At 37.9% G+C, this 17,291-nt stretch overlaps 1 protein-coding gene across 1 annotated transcript in view; it reads left to right on the top strand.

Annotated features, from left to right (window-relative positions):
• MYCBP2 (MYC binding protein 2) overlaps positions 1-17,291 on the top strand; it is a 376,124-nt gene that overhangs the window by 254,289 nt on the left and 104,544 nt on the right. The window contains exons 48-49 of the mRNA XM_042781038.1: positions 8,366-8,421; positions 11,295-11,410. Coding sequence (XP_042636972.1) covers positions 8,366-8,421; positions 11,295-11,410 — 172 coding nt within the window. The remainder of the gene's footprint in view (positions 1-8,365; positions 8,422-11,294; positions 11,411-17,291) is intronic.

Below are 17,291 nucleotides of genomic sequence, written 5' to 3'. Positions count from 1 at the left end.
GTTTCAGGGAAACAACTTAGGAGACTGCTGACTTAACCTAGTGAAATGTGCTGATCACTTGAAGTGATGAGGTGACAGAATAGATTTCAAGAGATATTTAGGAAGTTAGCAGTACTTGGTGGTTGATGAAGAGGATGTGTGAAGAAAAAAGGAAATAAAAGATGATGTTCCCAATTTGAGCTTGAGTAGTAGTAATAATGTTGGCAGAGAGGAAGGTTTTCGTTGAGGAAAATAATAGATTCAGGTTTGGATAATTTTAGATATATCTGAAATGTCCATGTGAAGGTGTATAAAAAGAAGTTGAATGTACAGACCTAAAGTGCAGGATCACAGTCTGATTGTACATGAAATCATGGGACTGGATCCTTATCTTCTGTGGTGAATGTAGAATGAAGAAAGAAGTTCCAGAACAGAGTCCCAAGAGCACCAGTATCAGTAATTCTCAAAATTCTGTCCACATCAAAGTTATCTGGGGCACTTGTTAAGAAAAGATTTTCTGACCCCATTGCCAGTCTTAAATTCAGTAGATCTAGAGGGAAATTAACCAGTTTTCAGATATGCAGAGCAATTTAAATTCAGAGTTTATACTTTGAGAAACCTTGATTTGCAAAACAGATAAAAGGGGAGGATTGATAGGATTAGTCAGAGAAGTAAGACATAATCTAGTTACCAGTACTTATTTTTTGCCAGACACTTTTCCTACCACTTAAAATACAGTAACTCATTTAATCATCACAATGACCCTAAAAATTATTCCCATTTTACATGTGGGAAAATGGAAGCACAGAGAGATTAAATAACTTGACAAGACCACACAATTAATAAATGATGGAGAGAGTCTGACTGCAGATTCATTTTTTCTGATTTCTTCTCCTGACTACCTATGACATATCTTAAAAGTAAAGAAAAAATAATTTAAGTAGGGTTAACAGTGTTATAAGGTCCCTAGGTATGCTTGACTACTAACCTAAAGAGTAGCCTTTTTTGGCATAGTGCCTAAGGCACTTGACTGCTAACCAGAAGGCTGGCAGTTTGAACCCACCAGCCACTCCTCAGAAAGAAGGTTGGGCAATCTACTTCCATAGTGATAACACATCAGAAACCCAAGGAGGAGTTGCTATGAGTCAGATCTGACTCGACAGCAGTGAGTTTCAAACTCAACAGCAGTTCTGTGGAAGAAAGGCATGATGATCTGCTTCCCTAAAGATTATAGCCAAGAAGACCCAATGGAGCCATTCTATTCTGTCACATAGGGCCACCCTGAGTAAGAATTGACTCTATGGCAGTGGGTTTGGTTTGGTTTGGTTTAGTTAACAATGTTATGCTGCAAAATGGAAGTTAAGTTTTGAAAAGTATCTAGTCACAAGGAATTCATCAGTGCACTGGCAGGAGCAGTTTTAAAGGCATAGTGAATTGATGAATAAATAGATGAAAAGGAAGTGAGGATAGCTAAAGACAAAGTGAGTGTCGATGAATCTTTGAAGATGTTTGACTGTAAAAGAAACAGGAAACAGAATTGAGTGAAGGCCTTGGAGTTTGGGGTTTAATATAGAAAGACATATTTAAATGCTAATGAAGAGACAATTGGGAGAAAGAAAACAATGAATTTACCCTGAGAGAGGTAAAAATAGTATCTAGAACTCAGGCAGAGGGATTGGTGTTGAAGAGGAGAAAGGGTACCTCTTTCAAAAAGGAAATAATTAATAAAGGTGCTAGTAAATTTTTCTACCACTCATCTGTCAATTTGTTGTACAGTAGTAGCTTGCATGTTGCTGTGAGCCTGGAGGCTATGCCACCAGTATTTCAAATACCAGCAGAGTCACCTGTGGTGGACAGGTTTAAATGGAGCTTCCAGCGAAGACAGACTAGGAAGAAGGATGGGACCATCCATTTCTGGAAAAACTGGCCACTAAAAAACCTTATCAATAGCTGTGAAACACTGATATATTACTGGAAAACTTTCCGAATGCCCATGAGATATTGTCTGATATAGTGCCTGAAGATGAGCCCTTCAGGTTGGAAGCCACTTACAGTAAGACTAGGAAGGAGTTGCCTCCTCAAAGTAGAGTCGACCTTAATAATGTGGATGGAGTAAAGATTTTGGGACCCTCATTTGCTGATGGGCATGACTCAAAATGGGAAGAAACAGCTACAAATGTCCATTAATAATCAGAACATAAAATGTACAAAGTATGAGCCTAGGAAAATTGGAAGTTGTCATAAATGAAGTGGAATGCATAAAGATCAGTATCCTAGGCATTACTGAAATGTACTGGTACTGGTCATTGTGAATCAGACAGTCATATGATTTACTATGCCAGGAATAACAAATTGAAGAGGAATGGCGGTGTATTCATTATCAAAAAGAATATCTCAAGATCTATCCTGAAGTGCAGTGCTGTCAATGATAGGATAAATAATATCCAGAAATCTACACCCTAGTATTACTCAATTTACACACCAACTGCTTAAGCCAAAGATGAAGAAATTAAAGGTTTTTACCAGCTTCTCCATTCTGAAACTGACCAAACATACACTCAAGATGTATTGATAATTACTGGTGATTGGAATGTAAAAGCTGGGAAAAAAAGAAGCATCAATAGTTAGAAAACATGGCCTTGATGATAGGAATGACACCGGAGATCACATGATAGAATTTTGCAATACTAATGACTTATTCATTGCAGACAGCTTTTTCAACAACATTAACAGTGGCTATACACGTGGACCTTGCCAGAAGGAATATGCCAAGATCAGATCAACTACATCTGTGGAAAGAGGCAATGGAGAAGCCCAGTATAATCTGTCAGAAGAAGGCCAGGAGTTGACTGTGGAACAGACCATCAATTGCTCACATGCAAGTTCAAGTTGGAGCTAAATAAAATTAAAATAAGTCCAAGAGAGCCAAATGCAACCTTGATTATATCCACCTGAATTTAGAAGAATAGATTTGACACATTGAACACCTGTGACCAAAGGCCACACAAGTTGTGGGATGACATCAAGGACATCATACATACAGAAAGCAAACAGTCATTAAAAAGAAAAGATCAAAGCAGATGTCAGAAGAGACTCTGAAATTTGCTTTTGTACGTAGAGTGGCTAAAGCAAATGGATGAAATGCTGAAATAAAATAACTGAAAAGAAGATTTCAAAGGGTAGCTTAAGAAGACAAAGTAAAGTATTATAATGAAATAGACCTGGAGTTAGAAAACCAAAAGGGAAGAACATGTTCAGCATTTCTCAAGCTGAAAGTACTGAAGAAAAAATTCAAGTCTCGAATTGCAGTATTGAAGGATTCTGTTGGCAAAATATTGAACAATGAAGAAAGCATCAAAAGAATGTGGAAGAATACAGAGTCACTGTATCAGAAAGAATTGGCCAATGTCCAACTATTTGAGGAGGTAGCATATGATCAAGAACCAATGGTGTTGAAAGAAGAAGTCCAGACTACACTGAAGGAATTGGCAAAAAACAAGCCTCCAGGATTGATGGAATACTCAGCTTACTTGTTTATGCCAAGAAATTTGGAAGACAGCTATGGCCAACTGACTGGAAGAGATCGATATTTTTACCCTTTCCCAGAAAGGTGATCCAACAGAATGTGGAAATTATGGAACAATATCATTAATATCACATGCAAGTAATATCTTGCTAAAGATAATTAAAAAATGGTTGCAGCATTATACTGACAGGGAATTTCCAGAAATGCAAGCTGGATTCAGAAGAGGACATGGAGCGAGGGATACCATTGCTGATGTCAGCTGGATTTTGGCTCAAAGCAAAGAATACCAGAAAGATGTTTACTTATGTTTTATTGACTATGCATTTGACTGTGTGGGTCATAACAAATTATGGATAACATTGAGAAGAATGGGAATTCCAGAACACTTAATTATGCTCGTGAGGATCCTGTACATGGACCAAAAGGCTGTTGTTCAAATAGAACAAGAGGATGCTGTATGATTTAAAGTCAGGAAAGATACATGTCAGTGTTGTATCCTTTCACCATACTTATTCAAACTGTATGCTGAGCAAATAACTCAAGAAGCTGGACTATATGAAGAACCCAGCATCAGGATTGGAGGAAGAACAATTAACAACCTGCAATATGCAGATGACACATCCTTGCTTGTGAAAGTGAAGATGACTTGAAGCACTTAACTGATGAAGATTAAAGGTTATGGTCTTCAGCATGGATTACACCTCAGCATAAAGAAAATGAAAATCCTCACAACTGGACCAGTAAGCAACATCAGGATAAGTGGATAACAGAAGTTGTCAGGGATTTCATTTTACTTGAATTCATAGTCAACACCCATGGAGGCAGCAGTCAGGAAATCAGACAACATATTGCACTGGGCAAATTTACTGTAAAGAACTTCTTTAAAGTGTTAACAAGCAAATAAGTCACAAAGGTGCGCTTGTCCCAAGCCATCGTATTTTTAATCAGCTTATATGCATGTGAAAGCTGAATAATGTATAAGGAAGACCAAAGAGTTGATGTCTTTGAATTGTGTTGTTGGCAAAGAATAATGAAAAAACCATGGACAGCCAGAACGAACAGATCTATCCTGGAAGAAGTGCAGCCAGAATGCTCCTTGGAAGCAAGTTTGACCAGAGTTCATCTTACCTACTTTGGTCATGTTGTCAGAAGGGACCATTCCCTAGAGAAGGATATCATACCTGGTAAAGTAGAGAATCTATGAAGGAAGGAGAAAATGCTCAATGAGATGGATTGACACAGTGGTTGTAATGATGGGCTCAAGCATAGCAAGGATTGTAAGGATGGTGCAGGACCAGGCAGTGTTTCATTCTGTTGTACATGGGGTAGCTATGAATTGGAGCCAACTCAAGAGCACCTAATAACAAAAACAGTAAATTTTTAGGTTGTGCAACCAAAAGATTTATTTAAAATAGGACGTACTTGCTGTTCTGGTTACTTAGTGCCACTCTGACAGGAATATACCACAAATGGGATTCTTGAACAAGAAGGAGTTTATTCTCTTACAGTTTGGAGGCTTTAAGTCTGAGTTCAAAGTGCCAGCCTCTAGGGGCTGGGTGAAAGCCTCTCAACCTTGAACTACAGCTCTTCTTCTTGCTCCCAGCCCACTGAAGCTAGAGGCTTTTCTTCACTGAGACAGCTGCTGGCTGCTGAGGCTGTCAAGCCCAAGGTTGACAAGTAAAAAGACACAGTCCCGATGTTACCAAACCACATGGCCAGCCATTCATTCATTGAAAGTGCCAAGGTCAGCAGAGCATGGTAGGCTGCTGAACAACAATACAGCTACATGCAGGGTTCAAGTGTGCCATAAGCTCGAGACCATTTCCAAGGCTGCTGCTTATAAATGGGAAGCCGACCACATACCCAAAGTCAGCTACTCACCTGCTCACAGTAGATTCCACCATGGAGTTGATTACCAGTCTCATCATGGGGAATACTACATCCAGCTGCCCAGCCACTCAACAAGGCCTAGACAAGTTGACACACAGACTTAACCACCACACTTGCTTTAGGTTGGAGATGTGGTGGGGAGGTGGAGTGAATCACAGGATCAAGATTTTGAAATAGGATAAAATGCAAGTCACTGTAGAGAATGAAAGAGAGGTCTGATCGGAGATTTCTTACACATCCTTGAAGAATCAACTGAAATTCAAGATCATACATTGACAATGTAATAGAGACATAAAAATATGAATAAAATAATCATTTGGATTGAGTAGGCAAAGTTTGGCCAAATAATTCAACAAAAGAACAATGAGACAGGAGAGTTGAGTATATTGTGGTTAAACAGAGGACATTGGAACCTAAGTTGGTTTGGAAAGGAAGGGCAGATGGAAGATGTTTCAGAGAGGAAGTTGAGGGGTCTAGAAGTCTGTGTGAATAGGTGCAGGAGCATTGTTTTGGTTGTATTTTGGATTTTTCCTAATTTCAGAAATACAACAATTTTGAGTAATGTCACTATCTATAACCTTTTGTGTGACTGAAATAAAGTTGACATTAAGATTACTGAAATTGAGGAAATCAAAGCACTAAATAGCTAGAATTTTGAATGAGTTTTTCACTGGCTACTGAAGTATTTGTAGCTAAGCATTCTCATTCAACTCAACTTTTATTTAAACGATTTATTTTCTGATGTCCTTATCTTCCTAATCATTCTTCGTATAGAACATGCTTCAATTTGTACAGTTTCTTTTTAAAATACAGTGACCTGAACTGAATGTAGTATTTCAAGAATGTTGTGAGTGGCACAGGGTAGAGCAGGTATAGATAACCATTCCCAAACTGTCTTGTTGAGATACTACTGCACATTCCAGGAAAGGGCATTTTCTTGTAACAGTCATTCATAGATGCTGTATGTATCCCCAATAATGAGACAAACATTGTGAAAGATGAAAAAGTGAGATATAGTCTGTTCTTTCATAATTAAATGTAGTAATAAGAATTTGAGGGAAAGTAGTAAGATGGAAAAAGCCATTGTACTGGGGGCAAGAAAACCTGGGTTTTCCTGTCAGTACACCTTTGTTACTTTGATTGAGGTCTAATATTAAACTTTATTTTTCTTATTTGTACCTTTTGATAAGTAAAGGCATATTTTTCTAAGAAAAACAAAAGAGTGGGGATAGGGAGGGTGCTGGTGAGCAGGTATGGGTGTGTCAGAACAGTAGAAGTTAGATGAACAGTTAGAGAACTTGACACACCTTTTGAAAGCTCATGATTAATTTGGTCTTGTTGGAGCATACAGAATATTGAAAATAATATAACAAGTTTTGGGTACCTGCAGCCCATTTTTGTCTTAACATTTTACCATATTTTTTCAGAGGTTTTTGTAAAAAAAACAAAATTACGAAACTTAAACAGATTGTTAAAGTACAATTGAAGCCTTCTATAAACCCTTTCCTGGACCCATTCTTAACACTTCCCTAGAGGTCACCACTATCCTAAATATAATAGTTATTATTCCCATATACACCTCATAGTGACCTCTCCTTGGGTTTCCAAGGCAATATCACTATGGAAGTAGATTGCCTAACCTTCCTTCTGAGGAGTGGCTGGTGGGTTTGAACCGCCAGCCTTTTGGTTAGCACTCAAATGCCTTAGGCACTGCACCACCAGAGCTCCCAAGGATGTAATCTGGCAGGTATGTAATGATGAAATTTGGCAGTTATGTACTGATGTAATTTGACAGTTATGTAAACATGTGATTTGGCAGTTACATAATGATGTAGTTATCCTCCATTTTGTGGTCAGATACAGTCATACCCCATTTTCACATAATACTGATTTTCTTATAACAGCCTGGTCTTTGGACCCTAACCATTTTGATAAATGAAGAGTAGGTTTATGTTTTTATACTTTGACTGATACAAATATATCCATAAGCATTATATTTAGAATTGTTTTGTATGCTTAAAAGTTTATAAAAATGATGTCATAGTGTGTATATAATCTTACCTGGTTTTTGCTCAACATTATTTTTGAAGTTTAGCCATGTAGCCCTGATTCATTCATTTTAACTGCTTTAAAATATTCCATTGTGTTACTGTTTCATAATTTATTCATCCATTTGCCTACTGATGGACATTTAAGTTGTTTCTAGTGTGATTTTTTTTTTTTTTTTTGCTTTTGCTACTATAAGCTGTGTTATAACAAACATCCTAAATACCCTTATATGTGTTTCCTTTTGTGTATGAGTGAGAGTCTGTGAAACTGCTGGATCATAGGACATGAACATCTTCCACTATATTAAATACTGTCAAACTTTACGCTCCTTCTAGTGATATATGAAAGGGCCAAGTACTTGTTCTTACCAATACTATTTGATGACTGTGATATGATTATTTTGTTGTATTAATTGGCCTATTCTTGATCCCTATTATACTTGAATAGTTTTTTAAATGTTTATTGGTCATCCAGATATCTTCTTTAGTGAATGATCTTTACTCACTTTTCTTTTTGGTTGTTTCTGTCTTACTCATTAACTTGTTCTTCATATATTTTTAATGTTAATCCCATTTCAGTTATGTCTGTTACAAATCCCCTCCTCAAAGGTGGAGACAGAAATTTTTATTTTCTTTATAGAGTGTTTGATTTGGACAGATTTTTTATTTTAATGTGCTCAAAAATACTCACTTTTTTTGTATAATTTATTAAACATTTTGTTTGTTTTTTAGCACACCTAGAATTTATTTTTGTAACTGATGTGATGTAGATACTTGAGTTTTTTTTCTTTTTCTCTTAACACGGGTAGCCAGTTGTCTCAGAACCATTTATTGAATATTCTGTCATTAACTTAGAATAGTCTACCTTAACTTAGAATATTTCTAATGATTTTTACAATTCTTATTGGTCTGTTTTCTCAAGGTTTATGAAAACTATTCATTTGAAGAACTGCGTTTTGCATCACCAACTCCTAAAAGGTAAGGATCCTTTTCTCAAAGTATAACCAAAGCTTGTGTTATCAACTGCTTGCAACTAAAATCTTACTACATTTCAACTTTACTGTTAGTAAATATGTATTTTATGTTGTTGTTGTTATGTGCTGTCAAGTTGGCCCTGACTCATAACGACCCCTCCTTGGGTTTCTGAGGCAGTATCACTACAGAAGTAGATCGCCCAACCTTCCTTCCGAGGAGTGGCTGGTGGGTTTGAACCGCCAGCCTTCTGGTTAGCAGTGAAGTACTTTGGGTGCTTCGCCATCAGCGCTCCCATGTATAGCACTTCTTAAAAATTTCCAGTAGAGATTTCCTATATATAATAATGTGTGGCTCTGCAGATAGAACGTATTTATTTTCCACTGAAATATTGGCAGTATGTTGCATTATACTTAGGTTGTAGAGAAAAAATAATTAGTATCTAAAGATGTATAAAGTGGTTTAGAATTGGTTGGTTTTTTTTGGGGGGGGTGGTTTTATTTCATTTTTGCTATTTTTTCCATTATTCCATTTCTCCTCCCAGTGAGCTGTAGAGATTTCACTGTTTGTTCATACTTGTATTCTGTTGTGTTGTCTCAGTTTTCAGCCCAAGTGTTTCTATTAACTCCATATTTGAACAAATCTTTTGACTTAGTATTTTCTTTGCTAATATTGCTTATTAGAAGAAGTAATTTTTAAAATAGATGTATCGACAAAATGATTAGATGGATTTTAACATTTGAGAGACTGCCATCTTAGAAAAAGTTTTGAATTGAATCTGAAAGGTATAATTACTTATAGATTTCATTATATCACATGTCACATGACTTATTGGAAATGAACAGACTACTTTGAGTTTATTGTGACATGTTTCAAGGTAGAATTTTGATGCTCAGTCTAGAAAGTTTTCTGTCAAATTAGCTAGGTTTTAAGGATGTATCTTTGTTTAAAAATGGGGAAGTAGCATTTTATCTCTAGCTTAATTATATACAGTGAACATTTTAAGTCTAACTAAAATTGTCTCATGTCTAAGTAAATTCATTTATTCATTCAGAAAATACTATTAAGCACCTGCTATATGGAGGTACTGTTACAGGCTCTGGCTACTTTTATGAGCAAGATACACAAGGTGCTCATTCTTAGGCATTTACATTCCTGTGGGAAAGCAGTCTTTAAATGAGTAAACAAAGTAGTGATAATAAATAGGATTATTTGATATAGAATGATGGGAAAGGGTCAGGCCACTAAAGTATTAGATGATAAGAGAGGCCTTTTGAGGAGGTATTATTTGAGTGGTAGTTTGCCATTTAAAAACCTGGGGAAATTTCATTCTAGGCAGAGAAAATCTGTGGTGAATAGAACTCGGTATCTTTGAGAAACAGAAAGATAGTGAGCAAGAGGGAAAGTGGTGAAAGATGAGGTTAGAGAGCTAGACAAGAGCCGTGTATGGCTGGTAATATACTGGTAAACTAGGCTAAAACAACCCAAAACCCGCTGCCATTGACTCAATTCCAACCCACAGTGACCCCTATTAAGTGACCCCTATTGGGTTTCCAAGACTGAAAACGTTTACAGAAATAGATGGGCTCTCCTATGGAGTAGCTGGTGGATTTGAACCACCAACCTTCTTGTTAGTAGCCAAATGCCTTATCCACTACACCATCAGAGCTCCTTAAGCTAAGCTAAGGAGTTTGAATTTTTCTCAGTAAATTGATTTAATGGGTTTTGAGCCAAAAGTGATTTAATCTGATTTATAGCTTTTAAAAGATCGTTTTGGCTTCTTGCTGGAAAATGAATTCGAGTAAGAGTGAGAACAGATGAGTTAAGAAGCTATTACATTATTCTGGGGAATATTAGGTGTTTTGAGGTGGGAAAGATCACTGGGAAGAACTCTTTGGATATTTTAAAATTGAGATGGCTAGATGCCTTTTAGTTTATCTAAGTGGAGGTAGCAAATAAGCAAGTAGAACAATCAGTTTAAACTCAGCAGAGAAAGAAACTTGGGAATCGTATGAATAGTATTTGAAACTGGGGCATTGATGAATGATCAGCTTAAAAAAAATGGTATAGAAAGATAAAAGCAGATCTCGACCCAAATACTGGGGCATTCCTTAAACTAAAAACTGAAGAGAAGGGGTAGGCCAACAAATGACTAAGGAGATAAGAGAAAAAACATAAGCAAAAATATGGTAGGCTTTCAAGAAAGTAATAGTTGTCAGTTATGAAATGCATCAGCAATTACAATGAAGCTGTGGGTACAGAAGCCTAGTTAGAGTAAGTTGTAGAAAAGAATCAGAAATGGTAAAAAGGAGAGGCGTGATTATAGACAATTTTTTAGGTAAATTTTGATATCAGTGATAGAAGAGATATCTTACTGGAGAGGTATACAATATTAAGGGCAGATGTTTATGATATGGGAGATTGTAACACTTGTTTGTGTGCTAATAGAAATGATCCAGGAGAGTGAGAAAATGAAGCATGAAAGGAAGCAAGGTATTATAGCACAGAAGTCTTAGACGGAATAAGATTCATAGCACAAGTGAAGAAGCTGGCTTACGTTGTAACAAGAGAAAAGATGGAGAAAGCAGACTCATGAATGTGATTGTGACTTTGAGATTATCAATTCTTGATTGCTTCTGTTTTCTCACTGAAGAGAGAGTTGAGAGTTGAGAATGAGGGAGGAAGGTGATAGAGATTTGAGGTGAGGAAGCAGAAATGAAAGTGAATTATTTTGGAGAGTAGGAAAACATACAGCACAGTAAGATTGGTAGGTGGTGTGATAATACGAACAGAGATCAGACATTTTTTTAAATATCTTGATAGTGTCAGCTGTTTAACCAAAAGTAAAATTTCCAGTATCCATCTTAATATCTTTTCAGACCGAGTGAGAATATGCTGATTCGTGTCAATAATGATGGCACTTATTGTGCAAACTGGACTCCAGGAGCTATTGGACTCTACACTATTCATGTTACCATCGATGGCATTGAAATAGGTATTTTATTTTTACTTTGTGCAAAGAACTAGAATCAAAATCAACTTTCTCTTCTAATTTTGCCATTTAAATATTGTCATAGACATAGACATGTTTCATAACGTATTTGAACTTCATTTATCCTTTATAATGAGTATTTAATTAGTGCATTCTTAGGAACTTAAATTTTTACAAGTGTTGTGGTACCATGATTCCATGATACCTTCCTTCATTTCCTTAAGGAATCTCCTCTGTGCTGCTCTATTTCTCTGTGCATACCCAACCACCCCTCATGATATCTTTCTTGGTTGTGAACAGAGACCATCTCATTCCTCTCTCGATCTTCCAGACTATTCAGTGCCTGTCACATAATGGCTGCTCAGTAAATACTGTTGAATTAATGAATTTTCTTTACCCACTACTAACTTTGAAAAGCAAACTGCTTTTACTTTGGATATTAATCTTATTATATACTTTATTTTTAAACTGTATAACTAGGCAACAACAGAAAGAAAACTCTACATAATTGTTTATCAATGTGTGTTTCTTATAACACAACCTTCCAGATCCTCCTCTACAAAATAGGTTTCTATGATCATACATATTTAGAAAACCTAGTCTATTGTTTCCCGCTTTAGATATTCATACAATGTATATAAACATACTAGGCATTCTGAGAAGTCTAGAAATGTTGGCTAACTTTACTTAATCCTTATGATAGAACCCCTTGGGTATTAGACAGAGATAGAAGTAATACTAATAAACGTTCCACCAAAATACCCTTTGGGTACTATGCTTTAATAGTATATTTTTGCAGTAAAAGTAAAGAAGTACTTTACGTTTATGTAACCATATCAAATATACATTAACATTATTGTATAGAAATTGTTGTGTTGTTGTTAGGTGCCGTTGAGTCATTTCCGACCCATAGTGACCCCTTTGCACAGCACAACAAAACCCCACCCGATCCCGCGCCAGCTTCATGATCCTTGCTATACTTGAGCCCATCGTCACAGCCACTGTGTCAATCCATCTCATTGAAGGCCTTCCCCTCTTTCCTCGACTCTCCACCTTACCAAGCATGACATCCTTCTCCAGGGAATGGTCCCGTCTAACAACATGACCAAAGTAGGTGAGGTGAAGTCTGGCCATTCTCCCTTCTAAGGAGCATTAGCTGCATTTCCTCCAGGACAGATCTATTACTTCTTTTAGCAGTCATTGTACTTTCAGTATTCTTCGCCAGCACCACAGCTCAAAAGCGTCAACTCTTTTTTGGTCTTCCTTATTCATTGTCCAGCTCTCACATGCATGAGGCAATTGAAAATATCATGTCTTGTGTCAGGCGCACCTTGGTCTTCAAGGAGACATCCTTGCTCCTCAGCACTTGAAAGAGTTCCTTTGCATCCGACTTGCCCAGTGCTATACATCATCTAATGCCCTGCCTGCTGCTTCCATTGGCATCGATTGTAGAACCAAGCAATGTGAATTCTTTGACAACCTCAATCTTTTCTCCATTTATCGTGATGCTTCTCATTAGTCCAGTAGTGAGGATTTTTGTTTTCTTTATGTTGAGATATAATCCATACTGCAGACTGTATTATTCATTCATCAGTAAGTACCTCAAGTCATCCTCACTTTCAGCAAGGAAAGTTGTATTGTCAGTGTATCACAGGTTGTTAATGATTCTTCCTCCAATCCTGATGCCACGTTTTTCTTCATGTAGTCCAGCTTCTCAGATTATTTGCTCAGCCGGTAGATTGAATAAGTGTGGGGAAAGGATACAACCCTGACGCACTCCCTTCTTGATTTTAAACCATGCAGTGTCCCCTTGTTTGGTTTGAACGACAGCCTCCTGGTCAAGGTACAGGTTCCTCATGAGTACAATCAAGTGTTCGGGAATTCCCATTCTTCTCAATGCTATCCATAATTTGTCATGATCCACACAATCAAATGCCTTTGCATAGTCAATAAAGCACAAGTAAACATCTTTCTGGTATTCTTTGCCTTGAGCCAAGATACGTCTGACAGCAGCTATGATATCATTTGTTCCACATCCTCTTCTGAATCCAGCTTGCACCTCTGGAAGTTCTCTGTCAATATACTGCTGCAAACGTTTTTTAATTATCTTCAGTAAGATCTTACTTGTGTGCGATATTAATGATATTGTTCGATAATTTCCACATTCTGTGAGATCACCTTTCTTTGGAATGGGTACAAATATGGATCTCTTCCAGTCAGTTGGCCAGATAGCTGTCTTCCAAATCTCTTGGCATAACCGAGTGAGTGCCTCAGTGGGGCATCGGTTTGTTGAAATATCTCAATGGGTATTCCGTCAATTCCCAGAGCCTTGTTCTTCACCAATTCCTTCATTGCAGCTTCTACTTCCTCCTTCAATGCCATTGGTTCTAGATTATATGCCACCTCCTGAAATGGATGAAGATCGACCAGTTCTTTTTGGTACAGTGACTCTGTGTATTCCTTCCATCCTCTTTTGATGTTTCCTGCATCATTCAATATTTTGCCCATAGAATCTCTCAATATTGCAACTTGAGGCTTAAATTTTTTCCTCACTTCTTTCAGCTTGAAAAATGCCGAGCGTGTTCTTCCCTTTTGGTTTTCTAACTCCAAGTCTTTGCACATTTCATTATAGTAATTGGCTTTGTCTGCTCGAGCTGCTCTTTGAAATCTTTGATTCAGCTCATTTATCTTGTCATTTCTTCCATTTGCTTTAGTTACTCTCTGCTCAAGGGCAAGTTTCAGAGTCTCTTCTGCCATCCATTTTGGTCTTCTCTTCTTTTCTCATCTTGTTAGTGACCTCTTGCTTCTTCATGGATGATGTTCTTAATGTCATCCCACAATTCTTCTGGTGTTTGGTCATTGGTGTTCAATGCATCAAATCTATTCTTTAGATGGTCTCTAAATTCAGGAGGGATATATTCAAGATGATATTTTGGCTCTCGTGGACTTGTTTTAATTGTCTTTAACTTCACATTGAACTTGCATAGAGCAGTTGATGGTGTGTTCCACAGTCAGCTCCTGACCTGGTTTTGGCTAAAGATATTGAGCCTTTCCATCGCTTCTTGCCACAGATGTAGTCAATCTCATTCCTGTGTGTTCCATCTGGTGAAGTCCACCATTTGTGTTGTTGAAGAAAGGTATTTGCAATGAGCAAGTCATCTACCATGCGATTTCCAGCATTATTTCTGTCACCAAGGCCAAATTTTCCAACTCCTGGTGATTCTTCTTTGTTTCCAACTTTTGCATTCCAGTCACCAGTGATAATTAACACATCCTGATTGCATTTTCGGCCAGCTTCAGACTACAGAAGTTGATGAAAATTTTCAGTTTCCTCATCTTTGGCTTTGATGGTTGGTGCATAAATTTGAACAATAGTAGTATTAATGGATCTTCTTGTAGGTGTATGGGTATTATCCTATCACTGACAGCATTGTACTTCAGGACAGATCTTGAAACTTCCTTTGTGATGATGAATGCCACGCCATTCCTCTTCAATTTGTCATTCCTGGCGTAATAAATCATATGGTTGTCAGATTCAAAATGGCCAAAACCAGTCCATTTCAGCTTACTAACGCCTAAGATAATCAGTCTTTATGCATTCCATTGCATTTTTGACAACTTCCAATTTTTCTAGATTCATGCTTCATATATTCCATGTTCTGATTATTAATGAATGTTTGCAGCTATTTCTCCTCAAATTGAGTGGTGCCACATCAGCAAATGGAGGTCTCGAAAGCTTTACTTTATCCATATGAGTAAGGCTGGTTTTACTCTGATGACGCAGCTCTTTCCCAGTCCTATTTTGAGAGCCTTCTAACCTAAGTGACTCAACTTCCTCCTTTGTATTGGACAATGTTTCCAGACTATTCATAAAGTTTAGCAGTAATGTATCAGACAGTGTTTCTCTGCTATTCATAAGGCTTTACATGGCCAATTCTTTGAGAAGTGGATGGCCTCTTCGTTCTTCCTAGTCTGTCTCAGTCTGCAAGCCCTGCTGAGACCTGTGCACCATGTGAACCCTGCTTGGTTTGAAACACTGGTGGCACAGCCTCAAGACTCACAGTAACACCACAGTAGGACAAACCAGCAGATAAGTTTGTCTCCCTTTGCTGTTGGAAACCTCTCCAACCTCCCCTTACCTGGATCCCTGCTGCTGCCTCCTCCCTCTGTCCTTGCCCCCCTGTCCTTTTTCCTCTCCTTTCCCCTCTTGCCGCTTGTGGGGCATGGCCTGGGTTCCATCCCCTCACCTGGATCCCTGCAGCTGGCTTCTCGCTCTATCCCTGTACCCCTCACCTTTTTCTGTCCTTTCCCCTGCTTTCCCGCCTTGCCATTTTGGGGTGTGGCCTGGGTTACCTCCCCTCACGTGGATCCCTGTGGCTGACTCCTCACTCTGCCCTTGTCCCCCTGGCCTTTTTTCCATGCAAAAGCATAGAAAAAAGAAGATTGAGCAAATAAACAGATTAAATGTACCAAGAGGAATTGGTTGATGTTCAGCCATTTCAGGAGGCAGCATATGATCAAGAACTACTGGTACAGAAGGAAGAAGTTTAAACTGAACTAAAGGTACTAGTGAAGAACATGGCTTACTTGATAGAACACTGACTGAGATACTTTAACAAATGGATGCAACGTTGGAAACACTACCTGGCCAACCAGCCAGAAGAGATCCATAATTGTGCCCCTTCCAAAGAAAGGCATTCAAATGGAATGCAGACATTATTGATATCATCAGTATCACACCAGCAAAATTTTGTTGCATATAATTCAAAAATGACTGCAGCTGTATGTAGATAGGCAGCTGCTAAGAATTCCAGCCAAATTCAGAAGACACATGGAACTAGTGATATCATTGCTGATGTCAGATGGATCTTGGCTGGAAGTAGAGAATACCAGAAAGATGTTTACTTGTGTTCTTGACTGTGTGAAAACATTTGATTGTGTCGATCATAATAAATTATAGATAACATTATGAATGGGAATTCCAGAACATTTAATAATGATCATGTGGAATCTGTACAGGGATCAGGAGGCAGTTTTCGAACAAAACAAAGCATACTGTCTGGTTCAAAATTAGGAAAGTTGTGCAGCGGGGTTGTATCCTTTCTTCATAGTTATTCAAACTGTATGCTGAACAAATACTTCACGAAGCTGGACTGTATGAAGAAGGCAGCATCAGAATTAGAGAAAGACTCATTAAAAACCATATGCAGATGACACAACCTTGTTTGCCAGAAATGAAGATGACTTGAAGCACTTACTAACTGAGGGAAAAGACTAAAGCCTTCAGTATGGATTGCACCTCAACATAAACAAAACATAATTCCTAACAACTGGACCAGTAAGCAATATCATAATATATGGGGTGGGGGGGATTAAGGTTGTCAGAGATTTCATTTTCCTTGGATCAACAATCACTGCACATGGAAGCAATAGCTAAGAAATTAAATGGTATATTGCATTGCAGAAAAACTTATTTAAAGTTCAAAAAAATCAAAGATGTCACTTTTAGCACTAAGGTGCACCTGACCCATGTCATGGTCTTTTCTGTTGCCTCCTTGCATGCAAAAACTGGCCAGTAAAAAAGGAAGACAGAAGAATAATTGATGCATCTTAGGGCAGAAGACATGAATAGACACTTCCAAGGAGGATATTCAAGCGGCCAACAAATATATGAAGAAATGCGCACGATCATTAGCTCTTAGAGAGATGCAAATCAAAACAACAATGAGATACCATCTTGCTCCAGCACTAGTAGCAAAGTTCAACAAGACAGGAAATAACAAACGCTGGCGAGGCTGTGGAGAGATTGGGACTCTCATACACTGCTGGTGGGACTGTAAAATGGTACAACCATTGTGGAAAGCAGTATGGCGATTCCTTCAAA

The sequence above is a fragment of the Orycteropus afer genome, unplaced genomic scaffold, assembly GCF_000298275.1.
Source record: "Orycteropus afer afer isolate SDZICR_OR568_19922 unplaced genomic scaffold, OryAfe1.0 scaffold00081, whole genome shotgun sequence".
Lineage (NCBI taxonomy): Eukaryota > Metazoa > Chordata > Mammalia > Tubulidentata > Orycteropodidae > Orycteropus > Orycteropus afer.
The sequence above is the reverse complement of the archived record's forward strand: the minus strand, read 5'-3'. Positions and strand labels throughout refer to the sequence as shown.